The sequence below is a fragment of the Scheffersomyces stipitis genome, chromosome 8, assembly GCF_000209165.1.
Source record: "Scheffersomyces stipitis CBS 6054 chromosome 8, complete sequence".
NCBI classification, from domain to species: Eukaryota; Fungi; Ascomycota; class Pichiomycetes; order Serinales; family Debaryomycetaceae; genus Scheffersomyces; species Scheffersomyces stipitis.
This window is the reverse complement of record NC_009048.1, coordinates 870,307-886,952: the sequence shown is the minus strand read 5'-3', so window position 1 is coordinate 886,952 and position 16,646 is coordinate 870,307. Positions and strand designations below refer to the sequence as shown.

Sequence of the window (16,646 nt, the reverse complement as noted above, 5' to 3'; positions counted from 1 at the left end):
TGCCTAATAGATGCTATATTGGCTATTACTGTATTGTACCAATAATTGTAGGCTCGTTAATCGCACAAGTTTGAACGCTTTCTGATCTCGTCTCCTGCCAAAGCATGCCCAGACTCTTTTACCAAGATCTCATTACATTATATACTTTCTCATTTCGACTATTGGCTAACCTGCTGAGCAAATTATGGGGGAAGCACTTGCTGGGTTAGGCTAGTATATTTGCTCGTGTCACGTGCGCGATCTGATAAAAATTTGCTCAATTGTAGAGGCTTTTGCGCCCATTTAATTTCGCAGCTCGTAATTTGGTGTGAAAAGTAACTAAGAAACATTTAGGCCTATTAATGGAGCAACACATAAATGAAGCTTTATAGATAAGGAGGACTTCCAAAGTGAGCTATTTCATGCTCAGTCAAAACTGGAAATTTTGAACTATTCTACAACGGCAGTTATAAAGTAAATTTGTATATGTTCTAAATTTGGCCGATCTAGAATAGATGTAGATCCAATACAGATCCCTCTTAGGCCAATTACAAATTATTATTCTAGATCTATGAATTGGAGGTTCACACACCTTCAAAATTAAAAGGAGCGGAAACTTATCTCAATTAGGTATCAAATATGCTCTATGACAGTAAAGACTCAGAGCACCACAAGTCGCAAGTACTAGAAAAAAGTACTCTGGCAAATGTACATCGACAAATGTATGTCCTTTGAAAATAGATCAATGGATCAATGGATCAATGGATCAATGCTCCAAATATGTCCCTAAGGCTTGAATGACAATGGTCTTTTGTATGTGAATAGAAACTTCCTAATATGAGCTCTGTGGAGATTTCAATATCTCATATGTACATAATATGCTCACGAGCAAATAGGATCTGCAAGCCCCACGGCCCAATTGTAGGAGCCCAAGATGAGTAGCATGAGCGCAAAACTGGCCAAAATTGATACAACCCCATATCTGTAGGAGTGTAGAGTTCTGAGACCAAATAACTCTACAATAAATGTACTCACTGTAGTCAAAGCGCCACAGAAGCCATCATCGAGCCCATTAAGGACGTGGCACCCTACAGTATGTTTCAGGATCTGTCCACCACCAGGCAACTTACCTCTACCTAATAGTGTGAAAATAGCAAGAAAAATCGTTCCGAGGAAGTTGGCCGAAAAAGTTCCTAGTGGGAAGTCTTTCACTTTGGCATTGAGGTACTTGGAGAGATAAAATCTGAGCAATGCTCCAAATGGAGCAAAGAATATGGCAAATAGCCACGACCTCCAGGTACCCTTATCTTGTACACCTAATAAAACAATAGTAATAATTAATCCTGCCACACCTACTGCCATGGAGAGTTTTTCCAATGTTTTGTAGGTTCTTCTGGAGAACGACGGCATTTCCTTGTCAAAAGTCTCCACAAAATGTCTACCAATATGGAATCCCGTGATCGACAAACCGAACTGGGCAATGTTCACAGCAAAGAACTCCATTATTCCATAGGCAGCGTTGGGGTAATGGTAGAACACTCCGATTTCCGTGTCCGCAGACTTGTTAAAAGCTTCCAACATCACCGAGGAAAATGACGAAAGCGTTCCACAGAAGCCTGTGGTTATACCAGTATATAGAGGTATGGAAGCTTTGGTAGGATATTCCAGTGAATGCTTGTCTAACAAGATATCCCATACCTTAGAGCTATCTACAGCCATCCCCATTGCAATACAGGCAGTAAAGTTGGCCCATATCACACCACTAAGGTACGAGCCGTTATAGGTGGTTAATTGCATTAGTCCTTTTCTTGCGAGCACTCCCCAGATAGCACCGTTTGTTATGTTTAGTATTATCGGAAAGTACTTATGTGTTTTTACTAGAAACAAGTTGTCGGGCTTGTTGAATGGTATCTCATCTTGTGGATACTCCTGTTCTTCGGCATTGAATCCTTCAGGAAGCGAGTTATGAAGCGAGATTGCTTCCAATTCTTGGAGCTGGTGCTCAACAGACCGCCTTCTGTTGACTATAGAAGAGTGACGATCGGAGAATTCTTCCACCTGGCTGCTAGAAGACTCTCGTTCTGACATTTAAGTGTGTCTTTGAATGGTTCAAGAGGGTTCAAGCTATTGGCAAAGATGGTGTCATTAGTAAACTGTTTGGAAAGAAGTGTAATTCTGTTCTACATAAAAATTGATACATAGTCCTGTTTGGGCAGGTGCATTTGACAGATGTTTACCCAGGACACGACTATGTAAAATTCTACGAAGGTTGAAGGAGAATACGTTTACCAAACTCTTCAGTATAAAGAAACAAGTTAAGAGGTGAGCTTGTAGTAATACATAACAAGAAAGTGACGATAAAGAGGTGACTTGTCCCACTTATTTGTACAACTCTTATTTTCATGCTTAAGTATATCAAAGCAGGAAAAGGTGCACTTTCATCAGCGTAGACGAAGTCTCTCAGTATTCCAGTACTATTTGAGCCAAAGCGGGTCGTATAAAGAAGGGAAAAGCAGGGCAACATGAATATTGACTGACATTCCATAAACTTCAAAACTTTGGAAAATAAAGGCATATCTGTTCGAAATCATTTACGAGGTCTCAAGTCCCATTCTGATACTAAGGACGTGCGAGGCCCATTAATGTTTTTCACACTTGACTATGTTCCATATTGTGGGACTGATTATAGTGGAATATGGTCAACAAGTTGGCTAAGAATAAGAGATTACTAGAGGTAGGAATACGAATAACTTGAAGCTATTCGTGGTCTGTGAGTTAGAAATCAAAAACTTTTCTCTATTTAAATTAATGTGGTGTCGAGCCTTTTTGGTTTGAGGAAGTTACACCGATAAATTTCAATTCGCAGCCATGAAAAGCTGAATAATGGATGCAAAATTACTGAATTTTCTCGAAACTCACTCCAGTAACTCACAGTAGTCGTTTATGATTTACGACTCCAAGATTTTCACAAGGTCCCGTGTATATAATGGCACCACTCACACTTAGTCCCTGCCAAGTGTCTTAATATTGAAGACTTACTTTCATCACACTACTGTAAGCTGCACGTGCCTTGCGACGCCAGATATTATCGCCTGCACAAGTCTCGGTATTTCTTAATATTATTCGTATTGACTATTGCTCCAGAATTCACAACCTGTTTGTTTTCTGCTCTTCTTGCCTTTCGCTGGTTTCACTATTTCCAAGTGCTGTTTCTATTTGTTTTTTGGTGTTTACGTTTCTTTATTTCACATTCTGTGTATCTGCCGTAGTCCAACTCTCTGTCTCTATATCTTTCTACCATAACGGCAGAATGGAGTTTCTCACCTGGATATCGCTTCTTTTCTGGCTAACACTAGGAGTTGTGGCAGAGAAAACTTCCACTTCCTCCGAGCTTCCGGCTCCTACCCCCTCCACCATAATCGACATACTATCGTCGCAGGCACAGTATTCGTACTTCTTGCGACATTTGCAACGTCTGGGACTTGTGCCACGTATCAATGCAATGGAAAATGTCACAATTCTAGCCCCAATAAATCTGGCATTTACAGGCTACAACGTCAACAAGAACAAGAAAAACGACAACGGAATCGATAACCTAGAAGAAAGCGACTGGTTGCGTTACATCGTTGGTCAGATATTCCGTGTGGGCTACTTGGGAAGAGAAGAGGTAGTATTTGACACTCTTTACCATACACTGGCCAATGAGTTCTATCCGGTGTCTGTGACTCCAAACTTCGACGACTTCGAGTATGTAGTTGACGGCGTGTCCCCGATCATAGAGCCAGATATCTATGCCAAACATCAACGTTCTTTTGTCCAGGGAATCGAGCGTTTGATCCCTAGAAAACCCACTCTTTGTCAGCTACTCATGGACGAGAAGACAGTGGAGTTCAACAACCACAAGATCGGTCACTTCAAGAAGCTTGTCAAACTGTTGTTTGCCCGAAGTGACGACGAAGACGATGATGATGACGATGATGACGACGATGACGACGATAATGTAGACGTAGAAAACGCCATAGGTCCCCTAGCAAAGAAAAGAAAGAAACAAAAGCAAAAGAACAAACACAAGACAAAGGGCAAGAACGACAAAAAGAAGAAACACAAAAAGAAGAAGCCTAAGAAGAAAAAGAAGAAGAAACAGGAACCCATAATCCTTCCAGAAACATGTGAGGAATTCCTTGGAGGAAGTAAAACAGTGTTCATTCCAGACGATGACATGTTGGAACAATCTCTACCGGAGCTAGTGCTACGTTACTACTTGTCTTCTTATCATGCTCTTTACAACCCCAAGTTCACAACCACTACTGAGGCATTCCTCGAGATGAGGACGGACATTTATACACTTTTGCTGGACTTGGTAATCAAAGGCGTGGTAGCAGGACAAAACGGAACTGGCAGTCAAGTTCACAAGAGTTACAGTAAACACATAAAGTACGTGGTGAAATTGAACCACACTGTTGGAAAAGTAGTGGTCAATGACAAATTGACAAGTTCTACTTCTCTGGTATTAGCTGACGGTGCAATTCACATTTTCAGTAGGCATAACGATACCAATTTCTTTCATTCCTTGAAAATTCCTACAGTGGAAATGATCCCGCGAAAGGGACTCTACGCCATGCATTTCTCTAACTTCGTCAAGGAGTTGAAGTTCAGATCCTTGGATTATCTTGTTGACGGCTCAACGAGCAACCAAACAATCTTCGTAGAATCCGAGCAGCGTGATGATATACCTGAAGAAGACACAGCTGATTTCCGGGTCAGTTCCTTCAGTAGCAAACAGGGACTTATGTACCAATTTGCTGATGAAGCCATAGACCTTGCAACGTTTCTTGATCTGAGGAAAGTAGTTCACAAACTTCTTGATTCGAGACTTTGTTCGAAGAAAAGAGTAGGTGGATGTTTCAAGTTGAAGTTGTCTGCTTCCAATTCGAATCTGAAGGTTCGTGTAACAGTCAACGATGAAATTGAAATCTTGTCTCCTGCTGTTAATGTAGGAAATAATAGTTTGGTGTATGTGACAGATAAGGATGTAGACCCTCCTTCTAATTTCAAGAATTCTTTAGGAGAGTTGATCTCCTCCGGCTCAATACCTAGACACTTGGATCATTTGGATATTGATAAGAAGAGCTGCCTCAGTACATTGGGATATTTGAACCAATTTGACTTATTCTCGTTACTGGATAACAGTAAGGGATACTCTGTATTCTTGCCATGTGCTCCAGCTAATTCTGCTCTGATCGCTGATCAAGACTTGACATATTATGCTTCCAATGAAAGTAGGGGCAACTGGAAAAACCTAGGTTTGATACTTAACTATTTGGAAGCCAATCCGAAGGTCTTCCAAGGTATTTTAAAAGGTTTCTTCATAGAGGATACAATCTATTCTGATTTTGGGTTAGAAGGTGGGAAGAAAAAGTTATCAACTGACAATTTGCGAGGCGACCCGGTGAAAGTTGAAAGTGACCTTGTTAGTGCCGGTAATCACTACATTAATTTGAACAAAACAAAATTGACCTTGCCTATCAATTCGGATATCCTCTTTAATCAAGGTGTGATACATTTGGTAGATCAAGTTTTGTTACCTGAAAACTTTTCAGTGTCATTGCCTGATCTTTTGAAAACTACAATTGATCCAAATTATCCAAAATATTCTCTAATCGACTTGCTAGACCATTTCCCAAAATTGAAGAAAGCACTTGGTTTAGTGGCAGTTGATGGTACTTTCAGCCACGAGTTTTCCTTGTTGGTACCCAGCTCAGAATCATTGAAAGACTTTAACATCACCAGTGATTTCCTGAGGTTGCTTGATTTCTTTGAACTTCATTTGATTCCCAATTCAGAGCTTGGAAGTCTTTTGGATTGTGTTACCAATAAAAAACCACTGCCTATTCATGATGGAAATTCGACACATTCAGGTAAAGAATTCGTTATCAAGACGAACTATTCGAGTGTTGAGTTGTCGTGTAGTAATAATTCGAAGAAAGGAAAGGTTTTCTTGAGATTGAAAGCACCTCCAGAATCTCAGGATGATAATGATCAAAAGAAGAAGAAACTGGAAATCGGAACCTTTTCATACAATCTTGATCATGAAGTCAAGTTAATTTCGCATGGCTGTACATCGCTACATTATTCGAAAAACTCCACAAATAACATCTCGTGTGTTTTCCTTATTGAAAAGCCGTTGAATCTTCAATGGCTCGACCATTCGCGAAAAGACAACTTCTTACATATTCACCTTGGATTTGTCAGTGTAGGTGTGGGCATTATTTTGGGGTTGGCGATCTTCGGAGGAGTGATGATTGGCGCAATACTCTGCTTGGGTAATAACAAAAAGAAGTTTGAGAAGCCATCGAATAGTCTAGATGATTCAATTTTCCCCAGAAGCGAATCCAGTTTCATGAGAGTGCTTACAGATGATGACACTGTATACTACGATAGAGGATACGAAACGGATATCGATATTCTCCGAACAGAAACAGAGCATTTACTTCCGCTCTACGGAAAGAAGAAGAGAAAAATTAAACGAAAGGAATACGGAGCCACTAACAATTCTACTCGTGGTGTTGATGGCGTATCCAATAACGATACCACTGGTACTGTTAGTGCTCCTCGAACTATAAGGAAGGCTAACGTATCCAAGACATTCCGCGAGCGGAATTTCCCTGGAGCGTCACAGTTCTGATACAGTGTAGATAAATAATAGCAATAATACGACGCAATGACCATTATAGGATTTAAAGGTTGTAGAATTGTAGAGAAATATTGAGTAGTAAGAAGCGGTGTAGTGATAACTTTGTCCGGGTAACACCTACTCCAGAATTCGTTAACTATGGTGGTAGTGAAAAATCTAGCATGCATTGTTTAAAAGTTTACCAGCTGTATTTAATAAAAACCAGACAAGCACCCAGTAAGAGAAGATGTCGGACCAAGTACCTGTTCAGGACCAAGATGTTCCACAAGAAGTGGGACAGACATTTTTAGGGTCGCAAACTACGAATGGCTCGGAATCTACAGTCTCATCTAGTACAAGTCCATTCCAGATCCATGCTGATGAAGAGAGATTGAAGGAAATGGAAAGAGAAGCTGACAGATTACGAGAGCTTCATTCGCAATTGGATGAACAACAAAAGGGTGGAGATGGAATCCCACAGACAGACGAAGAAAAAAGAGACATTGATTCCAGATCAGTGTATATTGGAAATGTAGACTATGGATCGACGCCGTTGGAGTTACAGCAACATTTCAGTAGTGCTGGTATTGTCAAAAGAGTAACGATTTTGACCAACAAGTTCACAGGTCAACCTAAAGGGTTTGCTTATTTGGAATTTGACGATGTAGATGGTGTCAACAAGGCTGTGGCTACGTTGGATGGAACTGTTTTCAGAGACAGAGAGTTGAAAGTAAGTGCTAAAAGAACAAATATCCCTGGCTTGAGCTTTATTGAACGTGGAAGAGGTGGTTTCCGAGGCAGAGGTGGAAGAGGCGGAGGCTTCAGAGGTGGAAGAGGTGGAAGAGGAAGAGGTGGCTTTAGAGGAAGAGGTGGCGGCGGCCAGAGATTTACACCATACTAGTTATGAGGCTAGTTGTATATTAGTATATAGCACTATTAGAATAAAGACAGTGCAAAGGAAAGTTTGAATTGAGGGTTGAGTTCGTAGAGTATTGAGTAGTATCAAACTGGTACAGTTGTGTCTACCAGAGTTGATGATTGCATAGGATGAACTATAGAAGAATAATGTACATTGGTAGAATACTGGTATAATCTTCTACAGCAGTACCATTTGAATGAATGTAGTCTCTACTTCGTCTTTAATTAAATATCTATATGCTTCCATCGGAATCAACCAGACTTAGCAGCTTTCTTAGTATCGTATCTATCATTGGAAGTCTTCGTCAACTCCGAAAGCTCATCCAAACCATCCTTAGCCAAACCATCAATAACTCCACCAATATCCTTCTTGCTCATACCCTGTTCAAACTTGTACTTTGCGTCATAGCCAGTGATTTCTATTTTCAATCCAATGATAGCTTTCTGTTTCAAAGACAAGTACTTTTCTGGGGCATCTTCTACCTTCCAGGGATCTTCTCTTCCGTCTTCCTGCTGGTTGGTGAGGTTGGTGATTTGCGTTCTGATAAAGTCAAAGTCGTCTAACACCTCAGCCTGACCCTTAATATGAACACTAGCAAAGTCCCATGTAGGTACAAACTTGTGAGTTTCCTTCTTTGTAGGATAGTAGCTAGGTGTTACGTAAGTGTTGGCAGATTGGAAGATCACCAATACGGAATCGGCTTTCTTTAAAGATGGAATCTGTGGGTTAACCTTAGCAATATGAGCATGGAGATACTTTTTACCTGTGGATTCGTCTACTTTCAAAAAGAATGGAAAATGGTTGGCGATGACTCCTTCGTCTTCAGTGTATGTAACTACGGTAGCCAATGGGTACTTCTTGATGAGAAACTCCACCTGTTGCCAGTCTTCTTCTTTGTAAGCCTTGGGGATATACATGCTATATCTAATGTTACTGACGACTGATTCTCAAGCTAGAAGGAGGATACTACAGTCTGGATTTTATACATTATATACTTTTAATTAAATATGAGAGAAGAATCGCAACTAAATTTGTATGCACAAATCTGGTTCAATTCGGAGTTAATTCTTATGAAAGGATTTGGCTATCCGCTTGTGACTCAGCGGTTGTTAGCGTTGTTATCGCTATAGGGCTTATTAATCAGAAAAGGAGGTTCCCTAATTGGAAGTTGGTGCCGCCAGGTGTGTGTGTGGATCAGATTGCAAATTGCTGAGATTGAAATGTGTCAGATATGACATTAAATGACTTCAATTGAGTTCAGACACGAAGAATTTCTACAAAAGACACTCCGTATATGGATTACTGACTCTAAAGCAGACAGAATGGGAACATAAAAATGTATTTTTTTGTTTTTTCTAGAAGTGATAACCTTTAATTTTTTTTCGCAGCTATTTTTGACTTCAAAACGAAGCAAAATCAGAAACAACTTTCTACATCATTTCAATCAATCTTTAACTATTATCGTTTCAAAATGATTTCAACTATCTGACTGTGCCTTTCTTCTAGAGTTTTGTTATTCTTTTTTTGTGTTAACAATGGGTGGACTCCAGCGTATACGTAACACTTTGCTAGTTCACATGCAACACGAACTGGAAGACACCGATAAGAAATCTGAGTTTGTTCCCTATCCGGAATGTGAGCAACTGGCTTTTGAGATCGAGTGGATTAACGCTACTGGAGTTAATGTAGCTTTAGATCATGGAGATGTATTCAAGGTACCCTCCTGACTCTCTGAGCAAGTATCAGTAATCACTTCGAGATAAAAGAGTAGACACTGAGCTTCGTAGTGCTATTCATAAACAGTGTAAGTACAAATGTAGAGAGCACGAGTTTTGATATTATTCTATAGACTCTAATTGTTTAAAGACCTGGCTTCCCGGATCCCATGGTCTATACTGTAAATTAACTAAGTAGATAAAGATGCAAAAAGATTAGCCAGCCTAGAACTGAACGACAGCCCAAGTGGCGACAACGGCCAAGATGGAGGTGAAAAATACAACAAATTGAATGAGTACTCTTTCCAAAGCTCCCATCTTGGATGAACACAACTTCAAATAGAACAAGCATGGCAAGACGATGCAGATAACGAAGCAGATGGAAGCTCCAAGAATGCCAATGATCTTGTCGAATTCAGGGAACAAAATGGCCAAGAGTACGAAGACGGCATTGACTCCGACTCTGATGAAAAACTTACCGACATCCTTAAGCAAGTTCAACGATAAATGCTCGCTGGGAACTTGCACGTTGAACAAGACGTCCAAGGTAGAGATAATTGGTTTGGCATTCAACGGAGTTTTGGCCAAGGGAATCAAACAGATCAACCCACTGATCAAAGGATAGCACCATGCGGGGTATCCCAGAGTTAACAACAAGGTGTTTGTTATTTCGTTGCTACATTTGTGGCCAAACATCAAGAAGCCCAAAACACCCATTGCCATATCTGTGATCATGGTAATGCTGTAGGTGTACCTTAAAGTCTTTTCAAACTTGTATGGGTGTCTCATATCAGTTTTCAAGTTAGGGAAGATGGCGTGACCACCAAAGGGAGCCATTAAGATTCCAATGGCCAAAAGAAGATCAGGTAACGATTGCGGCCAGATGTTGGTGGGCATTACCGCTAACAACGAGCCTGGAGAATCGGTTTTCAAGATACCACAAAATGCTACGAGAATAGTGATGGAAATTGTCGAGAGAATGCCAAACAACGAGAAGATTGACAATACTGGTAAAGGGACGAATGTGAATGGAGTCAAGACGACAAAACTGAGGAACTTGAACCGCGTTCTTGTCCACACCTCTTCGTCGCCTAAAAGAGCGTACAAGGAATCGCTGAACAAGACTATAAGCGCAACTCCGGCTCCCAAGAGATCGATAGAGAACAACAACGAGATTAACAACTTGGCTGTGGAACCATAGGCAGCATAACCCAAATCAGCATATGTCATAATCGTGGGATCAGTGTCCATACATTTAGACAATAATCCAGCAGTCCAGAAAGTTGCCAAGCCACAGATGACCAAGATGGGAATTCCGAAGTACCAACCTGCTTTTAAGATACCTACAGGAAGAGCCAAGAGGCCCACTCCAATGAGAACGTTAATCGAATTGAAGATGGTCTGGGGTGCTGTTGATTGACCGGCCAATACCGTGACGACGTTTCCATCTTTGTCCTCTATTTTCTTCAAGTTGATATGGTCTGATGTTGTGGCCAATGAGAGCGCAGAACGGATAGAAGAGAACGAGGGAGAAGGTAATACACGCTTTTTCGAAATGGGGATGGCACCTGGTGTATTGTAGGTCGAGTTGTGCCTCGACCTGGACTCGTTCAAGGCGGACAAGATGTCATCGTGGTAGAAGACGTCGTTGTTGGGCGAGATGTTCTGGTCCAACTCGTTGACATTATTCATGAAAAGCTGGTTTCTAGACGAGATGTCGTGGATTACTACGGAAAGACGTTCACCTTTTTGTGATGGAATCATTAATTCCGGATCAAACAACTCGTCATCAGCGTCAGTGTCAATATTCTCGACAAAAAACGATCTCGCTCTGTGGATATCATTGTCGATTTTAGACACAGCAAACGACTGGGCTCTGGTGAAGGACGAAGCAAAATTGTGGAGAGAGTTAGGGCCTTTGAATGAGCCAAGAGGCGTATCGAGAAACATGATCGAGGGCCGTCTAGAGGCTATCAACGAGGTGTACTCATCGACCGCGTTTTCGTCGTCGGAACCAGACATAATACTGGGGGATGAGATGTGAAAAATGGGCAGATAAACTGTGAAAAATGGGGAACAAGATAGAGTAGTCTAGTTGTAAATTGCCAAAATCAATGAGAAACAAGAAAAGTTCAGCCTACACAAAGCTAACGGCCCTTCCCAGAAGTAGAAAGCGGTCTTTTGGTCCTGGAGTAAATGCTAAAGATCGTTAAACGAAAAACAAAAGTGTTCAAAATCTACAGATGCATGAACAAGGTTTGAAAATCAACTCTAACAAGTGGACAATAACAGCCAAAAAATAATCCATCGCCGATAGCGAAAGATAAACAAATTGGCTTGAATTTTCCGCAGACACAAAGCGCGGCTGAAAATGAGTAACGGGACTTGAATTTTGCAACTTGAATGCCGTGGCAGCTCTTTTGTATTGGTGCAAACTTTGATATTTCTTGCTATCTTAATTCTCTATATTCGCTTGAATCTGTCTCGATCTTGAACCAGGCCTTGTTTCATGGAGTGTTGTCCTCATGAGGATTCCTCGCACTTATTTGAACAACTGTCTGCTGTATGACAAAATTGACTATGATTGCAAGGGAATGACAGTAGAATCTAGAAACAAACTGCACAGCAGTGTTCGTCTATTCTACCATTGTGCCATCACACCTTTTTGTTCCTATTATATCGTGTGTTCTCAGTCTGCTTTCTGAAACTGCTGGATCTTCATTTTTCTGCCTACTTCACACTTCACACTTATCAAAATTAGGAACATTAATATTAATTTTTCCACCACTTTGCTTGAGTTTTTCCGGTCAACTGCATCTCCTTTCAAAGACGCCACCTCCATATCGTCGTGACCTCGTCGACATTGGCAAGTTCCATAATATGAACGGCCCTTCCAGCCTCAGCCAAATCTAGTGTCTGAGGGGCTCCCGACATTTTTCGCCCTTTTCTTTGAGATGCAGATATTATTTTCCGGGGACGATGACTTAGTGTTCTACCATTTCGACCAAAATTCCATACCTACAAATCTGGGGTAACCATCTCAGGGAAGTGCTGGATGACCTAGGCGACACCTCTTAGTGTGTGGGGGAGGGGAACTTGGAATGCGATGAGATGCACGGCTTCTCCAAATGTGCAGAAACCGTAGTCTTCACCGATAGACTTTACGTTAAAGTAATAGAGCATTGTTCATAGTCTGAGAGCAAGCTACTAGCCATAAGAGTCGAATTGCTCACATTTATTCTGAAAAATAAAAGTAATTCAGTTCTGGAACAAAACTCCCAGTCCACGTCGTTCATTCACTACCTTACTATTACTATTATTATTATGCTCGGTCTATATTATCTATGATGTCTATTCCTTAAATATGCAAGCCCAGATCCTTCAAAGCAGCTGGATCAATTCTTCTGCAGTCGTCTTTCTGAACGTCGCTCTGTCTGAAAACAAGTCCATCTTCTTATCCACAGCCAGCTTCTTCTCCATGTGGACAAATTGGTCCAAGTTCTTTTCAAGTCGATGATGTGGGTCACAGTACGTCATGGCTGCGATTAACGTATAGTAGGCATCGTTCGCAGCATTATGGAGATTTCCATGCGGTACATTGATCTCTCGTAACACTCCACGAAGTGTTCCGCCACTTGATCTCGATATCGCAAAGAGCCTGAACGTGTCAACTACAGCAGTGTCATTCTTAATGTTAACTCCTATGCTTCGGAGCCATTTGACATCTCCTTCAATGTGGTGCCCTACCAATACTCCATTTCTACCGTTTATATACTTTTCTATGACGGCCAGCACAAACATCTCTGCATCTTTCTTGCGAAGAACATGAGAAGTGCCGCCCATGAACCGGTCCTTCTTGTCTGGAACATAGCGGCCATTGACCAATTTGAGATTCTCCTGAATAATGATATGGTAAGGCTTTAGTAGTGGCACCGCAGACCCTGGCAGAACCTGCGGATCGTAGATGACTACTCCTATTTCTGTTACTTTACCCAAACTTCTCTCGTATGCTTCTACGTCTATTGACACTAATGGATGCTCTTGAGGATAAACAAGCTGCATGGCTTCTTTTAATTTATTCAACAGAATACTCTGTTTCTCTTGTTGGAATCTGAAATGGCTGCTCTCTAAATACTCGTTCATTTTATCTCGTCTCAGCAGCTGGTCTTTCACAGTCTGCATCTTCAGCCGTATCAAATCAAGCTGTTTGATTCTGAGTAGCTCATCTTCCATGTCAAATTGGTCTGTTTCCTGGAGATTTTCTGCATTCGGTAGTAGCTTTCCTTCCTTATGTTCTTCGATACTCGCTATAGGTTTATTCAAGTTTTTACTTTTGGTATACAAAATTGTCTGAGAAGCAAAGCGCCTCGTTGCAAATCTCGTTGCTAGGCATGATCGTATAGGGCTCGCTATAAACATCTCTGGCTCATTAGCAAAAAGAAGAATAGTAGAAATTGTACTCGAAGCGAAATTTTATTGATTTTTCATATTGCGCGAAGCACAATATTAGCGAAAATATCTAGATCAAGACTATCTCTTTGAAAATTTCAATGTCAGCAGTCGTGTAATTCTCTTTCGGTTTATTGAATCATAGTCCGATGTCAGATTGGGATGGCAAGATCCGGCTTCTAAGATCAGAGCCTCTGTTGGCACAGATTGACTCGATAATTGCAGACTATCTCCTGCTGGAAAAACCTCCAGCTCTACTATTTGTAACTACCTTGCTAAATTATACAATTCCTCAGACCCTTGAATCATTGCCCGCTCCAACACAAAATGAGATAGTGAAAGTGTTTCAGTCTCTTGTGGGACTCAGTAATCTTGTTCATAGTATCTCCCTACTTCGAGACCCGCAGGATCCAGAACAGAAGAAGATGCTTGAACTCCACATGAAGTTGCTTTCCATGGTTTTCAATCTAGAATTGATTCCTACATTGCTACAGAAGAACAAGACTACTTTTCTCGAAGCAAAGGAGATCGATAAATTGGTATTTAAAGGAATCTTGTTTGGGATCATAAATGAAATCTACGTGAAATCAGGTATTCTGGTGCAAAATAAAGCCTTCGAATCTACCCAAGCCTATACATCGTTCTTGAATGTTTCGTTGCTCAAATTGTTCAAAAGTGGTATAGATCATAATTACACAATCATGTTTACAAGTTCCTTGTTCAAGCTAGACGATTCTAGTGTATTTGGCTACTTTGATTTACTTTTCACACCAGAGAATTGGTCCTATTTTGTAGAATCCTACAACGTCATGAAAAAATTTCAGAAAAGGGAGATTGTCGTCAAGTTGTACACACTATATATTAACAAAAGAGTTTTTCTAAAACCTCAGACTAATGAGATTCTTGTTTCATTCGGAAACATCTTGTTCTTTACATCAGAATGTTTTGATGATAATATGGTGGAAAGAATACTTTTGTGCATGAATAGAAACTTGAACGTCTTGATTTCTCTCATTCTCTCAAAGCTTCCGAACGAGAGGTTTAATGGCCTTATAATGAAAGTGTTGGAGAAATGGGCAGATGACTTGACAATCAAATCAGAATCAATCGTTCTTCAGGAGAATCGCACCCATTTTATCATGTATTTGCTTTATCAGAAAAAGGGAACGCCATTCTTGGAAGGTCTCTTGAGTGACAAAGTCTTCTTAGATGCGATTTCAAACAGACTTCATTCGTACTCGAGCAACGTCAAATCGCTAGGTGTTGTTTTAGCTGATAAAGTCTGTGAATTCAACGGCAAGGACCCCATTTTCAGTATAGATGAAGCTCTGGTATACCTAAATCTAGCAAAAAGCGACGATTTCATCGACCTTAAAGTCCCACCGCTTGAAGATCCATGGAATGTAATCAATCAACCAGAAATTGAACTTCCCGTTGAAGAGCTTTCGTCTTTGAAAGTATCGTCTATCCAACCAGGAGCAAAAGAATCAGACGACGACTCAGATGATGATTCAGATAGCGACGATCCAACTATTACATCTCGAGGCAATGTAAGAGATCCATTGTATATAAAAGACCTCTTGGAATATCTTACTATCGACGAGAAGAACCCCCTAGCTTACGATATGAGAAAAAAAGCACTTACAGTGGGTCCTACTTTGTTACGTCAGAAGTTTGCGTTCGGAAATGAAATCCAGTTTTATTCAGAAGATCTCATGACCAATATTGTTGGTTTGAGTAACACTTTTGATGACAAGACCTTTGAATCTTCCAGGTTACAATGCATGATAGCAGTGCTAGTCACAAACCCTCAAGTGACAATACATACATTTAGGCTCTTGCTTACGGGAGACTATTCCCTTCAACAGAGGTTAAGTATCCTTTCAGCAACCACTTTGGCAGCGCGAGAGCTTAGAGGGTTCAAGGATGAGGATGTTGTGTCGTCATTTAGGGAAACTTCCTTTCCCTCTAAGCAGCTTCCTAGTGGCCTACACGAGAAGTATGTTGCCATTGATAATAACTCTGGGTTTTTACGTGCCATAGAGGCTTCGATTCAGGATGAATTGATGGATGAAGCCTCTGATGAGTCCAAAAACAAGATAGCTGGAGGGAAGATTCTTCGTATATCAGAATCGTATAAAAGAAAGAAGAACAGCGACAAACATGTGGACAAGCCCAAAATAAACAACTTCTACAGAATAATAGGACAAAAATTTTACTTTCCCTTAGTAGGGGTATGGTATGAAGCTGGAGAAATTGACATTGGGCATTATTCTACGATTTTTGTAGGACACTATATTCGAACCTTGGCATTACTCTTACATTGTGCATATCCCTCTGCAGTTAACTTGAGGGACATGGTTAAGGAATACTTTCAGTTGGTGGTTCCAGTGTTGAGGAAGGTCAAGGTAGAAGAACTTCAGATAGTTGAAAGTGCTGTTACAGGATTCCTTGTCATTTTTGACATTATGGACGAGCAGTATTTGATCACGACGCATCACCACGATATTCAGCAAGTCCAGATGTGGTTAGGTGCCAACTGGGAACATTTAATTGATAACAAAGTCAAGAGTCTTTGCGCTGGACTTTTCTTGCGGATTCTGACAGTGTCTGAAGCTTACGAGAGATCGCTCATGGATCTAACTAATGGTTTATATTAAGATTATGTAGATGCTAATGACGATGATAATGCAATGATTAAATTCTAAGCTTTATGAGGTCGGCGAAAGACAACTGATGCCGCATGAAGAGCAGACTCTATTTCCACAGGAGTGGCGACGTTTGCGTTGAGAAGGGCATCCTTCCTTTTATTCTTCCTCCCCCCAGACTGTGGTTCATTTGGCTTTGGAGTAGCAGGTGCGCTAGACTCTTCGAACTCTGTAGAATTAGGCGTTAATGGCGACGACTCTCT

The 16,646-nt window shown here is 40.8% G+C and overlaps 7 protein-coding genes across 7 annotated transcripts; 3 read left to right on the top strand and 4 right to left on the bottom strand. All coding sequences in view use genetic code 12, as the record gives it.

The window, feature by feature from the left end:
• Positions 1-861: 861 nt before the first annotated feature.
• PICST_64516 (predicted protein) lies at positions 862-2,067 on the bottom strand (the record flags this gene model as incomplete). The annotated part of the gene is made up of 1 exon (XM_001386549.1): positions 862-2,067. The coding sequence occupies one exon, from the start codon at positions 2,065-2,067 to the stop codon at positions 862-864; it is 1,206 nt and encodes a 401-aa protein (XP_001386586.2).
• A 1,140-nt stretch (positions 2,068-3,207) lies between these two features.
• On the top strand, positions 3,208-6,664 carry PICST_63848 (hypothetical protein; the record flags this gene model as incomplete). The annotated part of the gene is made up of 3 exons (XM_001386724.1): positions 3,208-3,244; positions 3,348-3,979; positions 4,115-6,664. Coding segments are annotated over 3 exons (3,219 nt in total), but the record flags the coding sequence as incomplete, so codon positions are not given.
• Positions 6,665-6,899: 235 nt separating this feature from the next.
• PICST_50467 (predicted protein) lies at positions 6,900-7,553 on the top strand (the record flags this gene model as incomplete). The annotated part of the gene is made up of 1 exon (XM_001386723.1): positions 6,900-7,553. The coding sequence occupies one exon, from the start codon at positions 6,900-6,902 to the stop codon at positions 7,551-7,553; it is 654 nt and encodes a 217-aa protein (XP_001386760.1).
• A 269-nt stretch (positions 7,554-7,822) lies between these two features.
• Positions 7,823-8,488, bottom strand: PICST_50195 (negative transcriptional regulator; the record flags this gene model as incomplete). Its single annotated transcript, XM_001386548.1, has 1 exon — positions 7,823-8,488. One exon carries the CDS (start codon positions 8,486-8,488, stop codon positions 7,823-7,825), a length of 666 nt encoding a protein of 221 aa, XP_001386585.1.
• An 899-nt stretch (positions 8,489-9,387) lies between these two features.
• Positions 9,388-11,538, bottom strand: PICST_79777 (predicted protein). Its single transcript, XM_001386547.1, has one exon. The coding sequence runs from the start codon at positions 11,306-11,308 to the stop codon at positions 9,512-9,514; it is 1,797 nt and encodes a 598-aa protein (XP_001386584.2). The 5' UTR covers positions 11,309-11,538; the 3' UTR covers positions 9,388-9,511.
• Positions 11,539-12,667: 1,129 nt separating this feature from the next.
• PICST_33961 (predicted protein) lies at positions 12,668-13,519 on the bottom strand (the record flags this gene model as incomplete). Its single annotated transcript, XM_001386546.1, has 1 exon — positions 12,668-13,519. One exon carries the CDS (start codon positions 13,517-13,519, stop codon positions 12,668-12,670), a length of 852 nt encoding a protein of 283 aa, XP_001386583.2.
• Positions 13,520-13,884: 365 nt separating this feature from the next.
• Positions 13,885-16,395, top strand: PICST_64548 (predicted protein; the record flags this gene model as incomplete). Its single annotated transcript, XM_001386722.1, has 1 exon — positions 13,885-16,395. One exon carries the CDS (start codon positions 13,885-13,887, stop codon positions 16,393-16,395), a length of 2,511 nt encoding a protein of 836 aa, XP_001386759.2.
• Between the last annotated feature and the right edge of the window lie 251 nt (positions 16,396-16,646).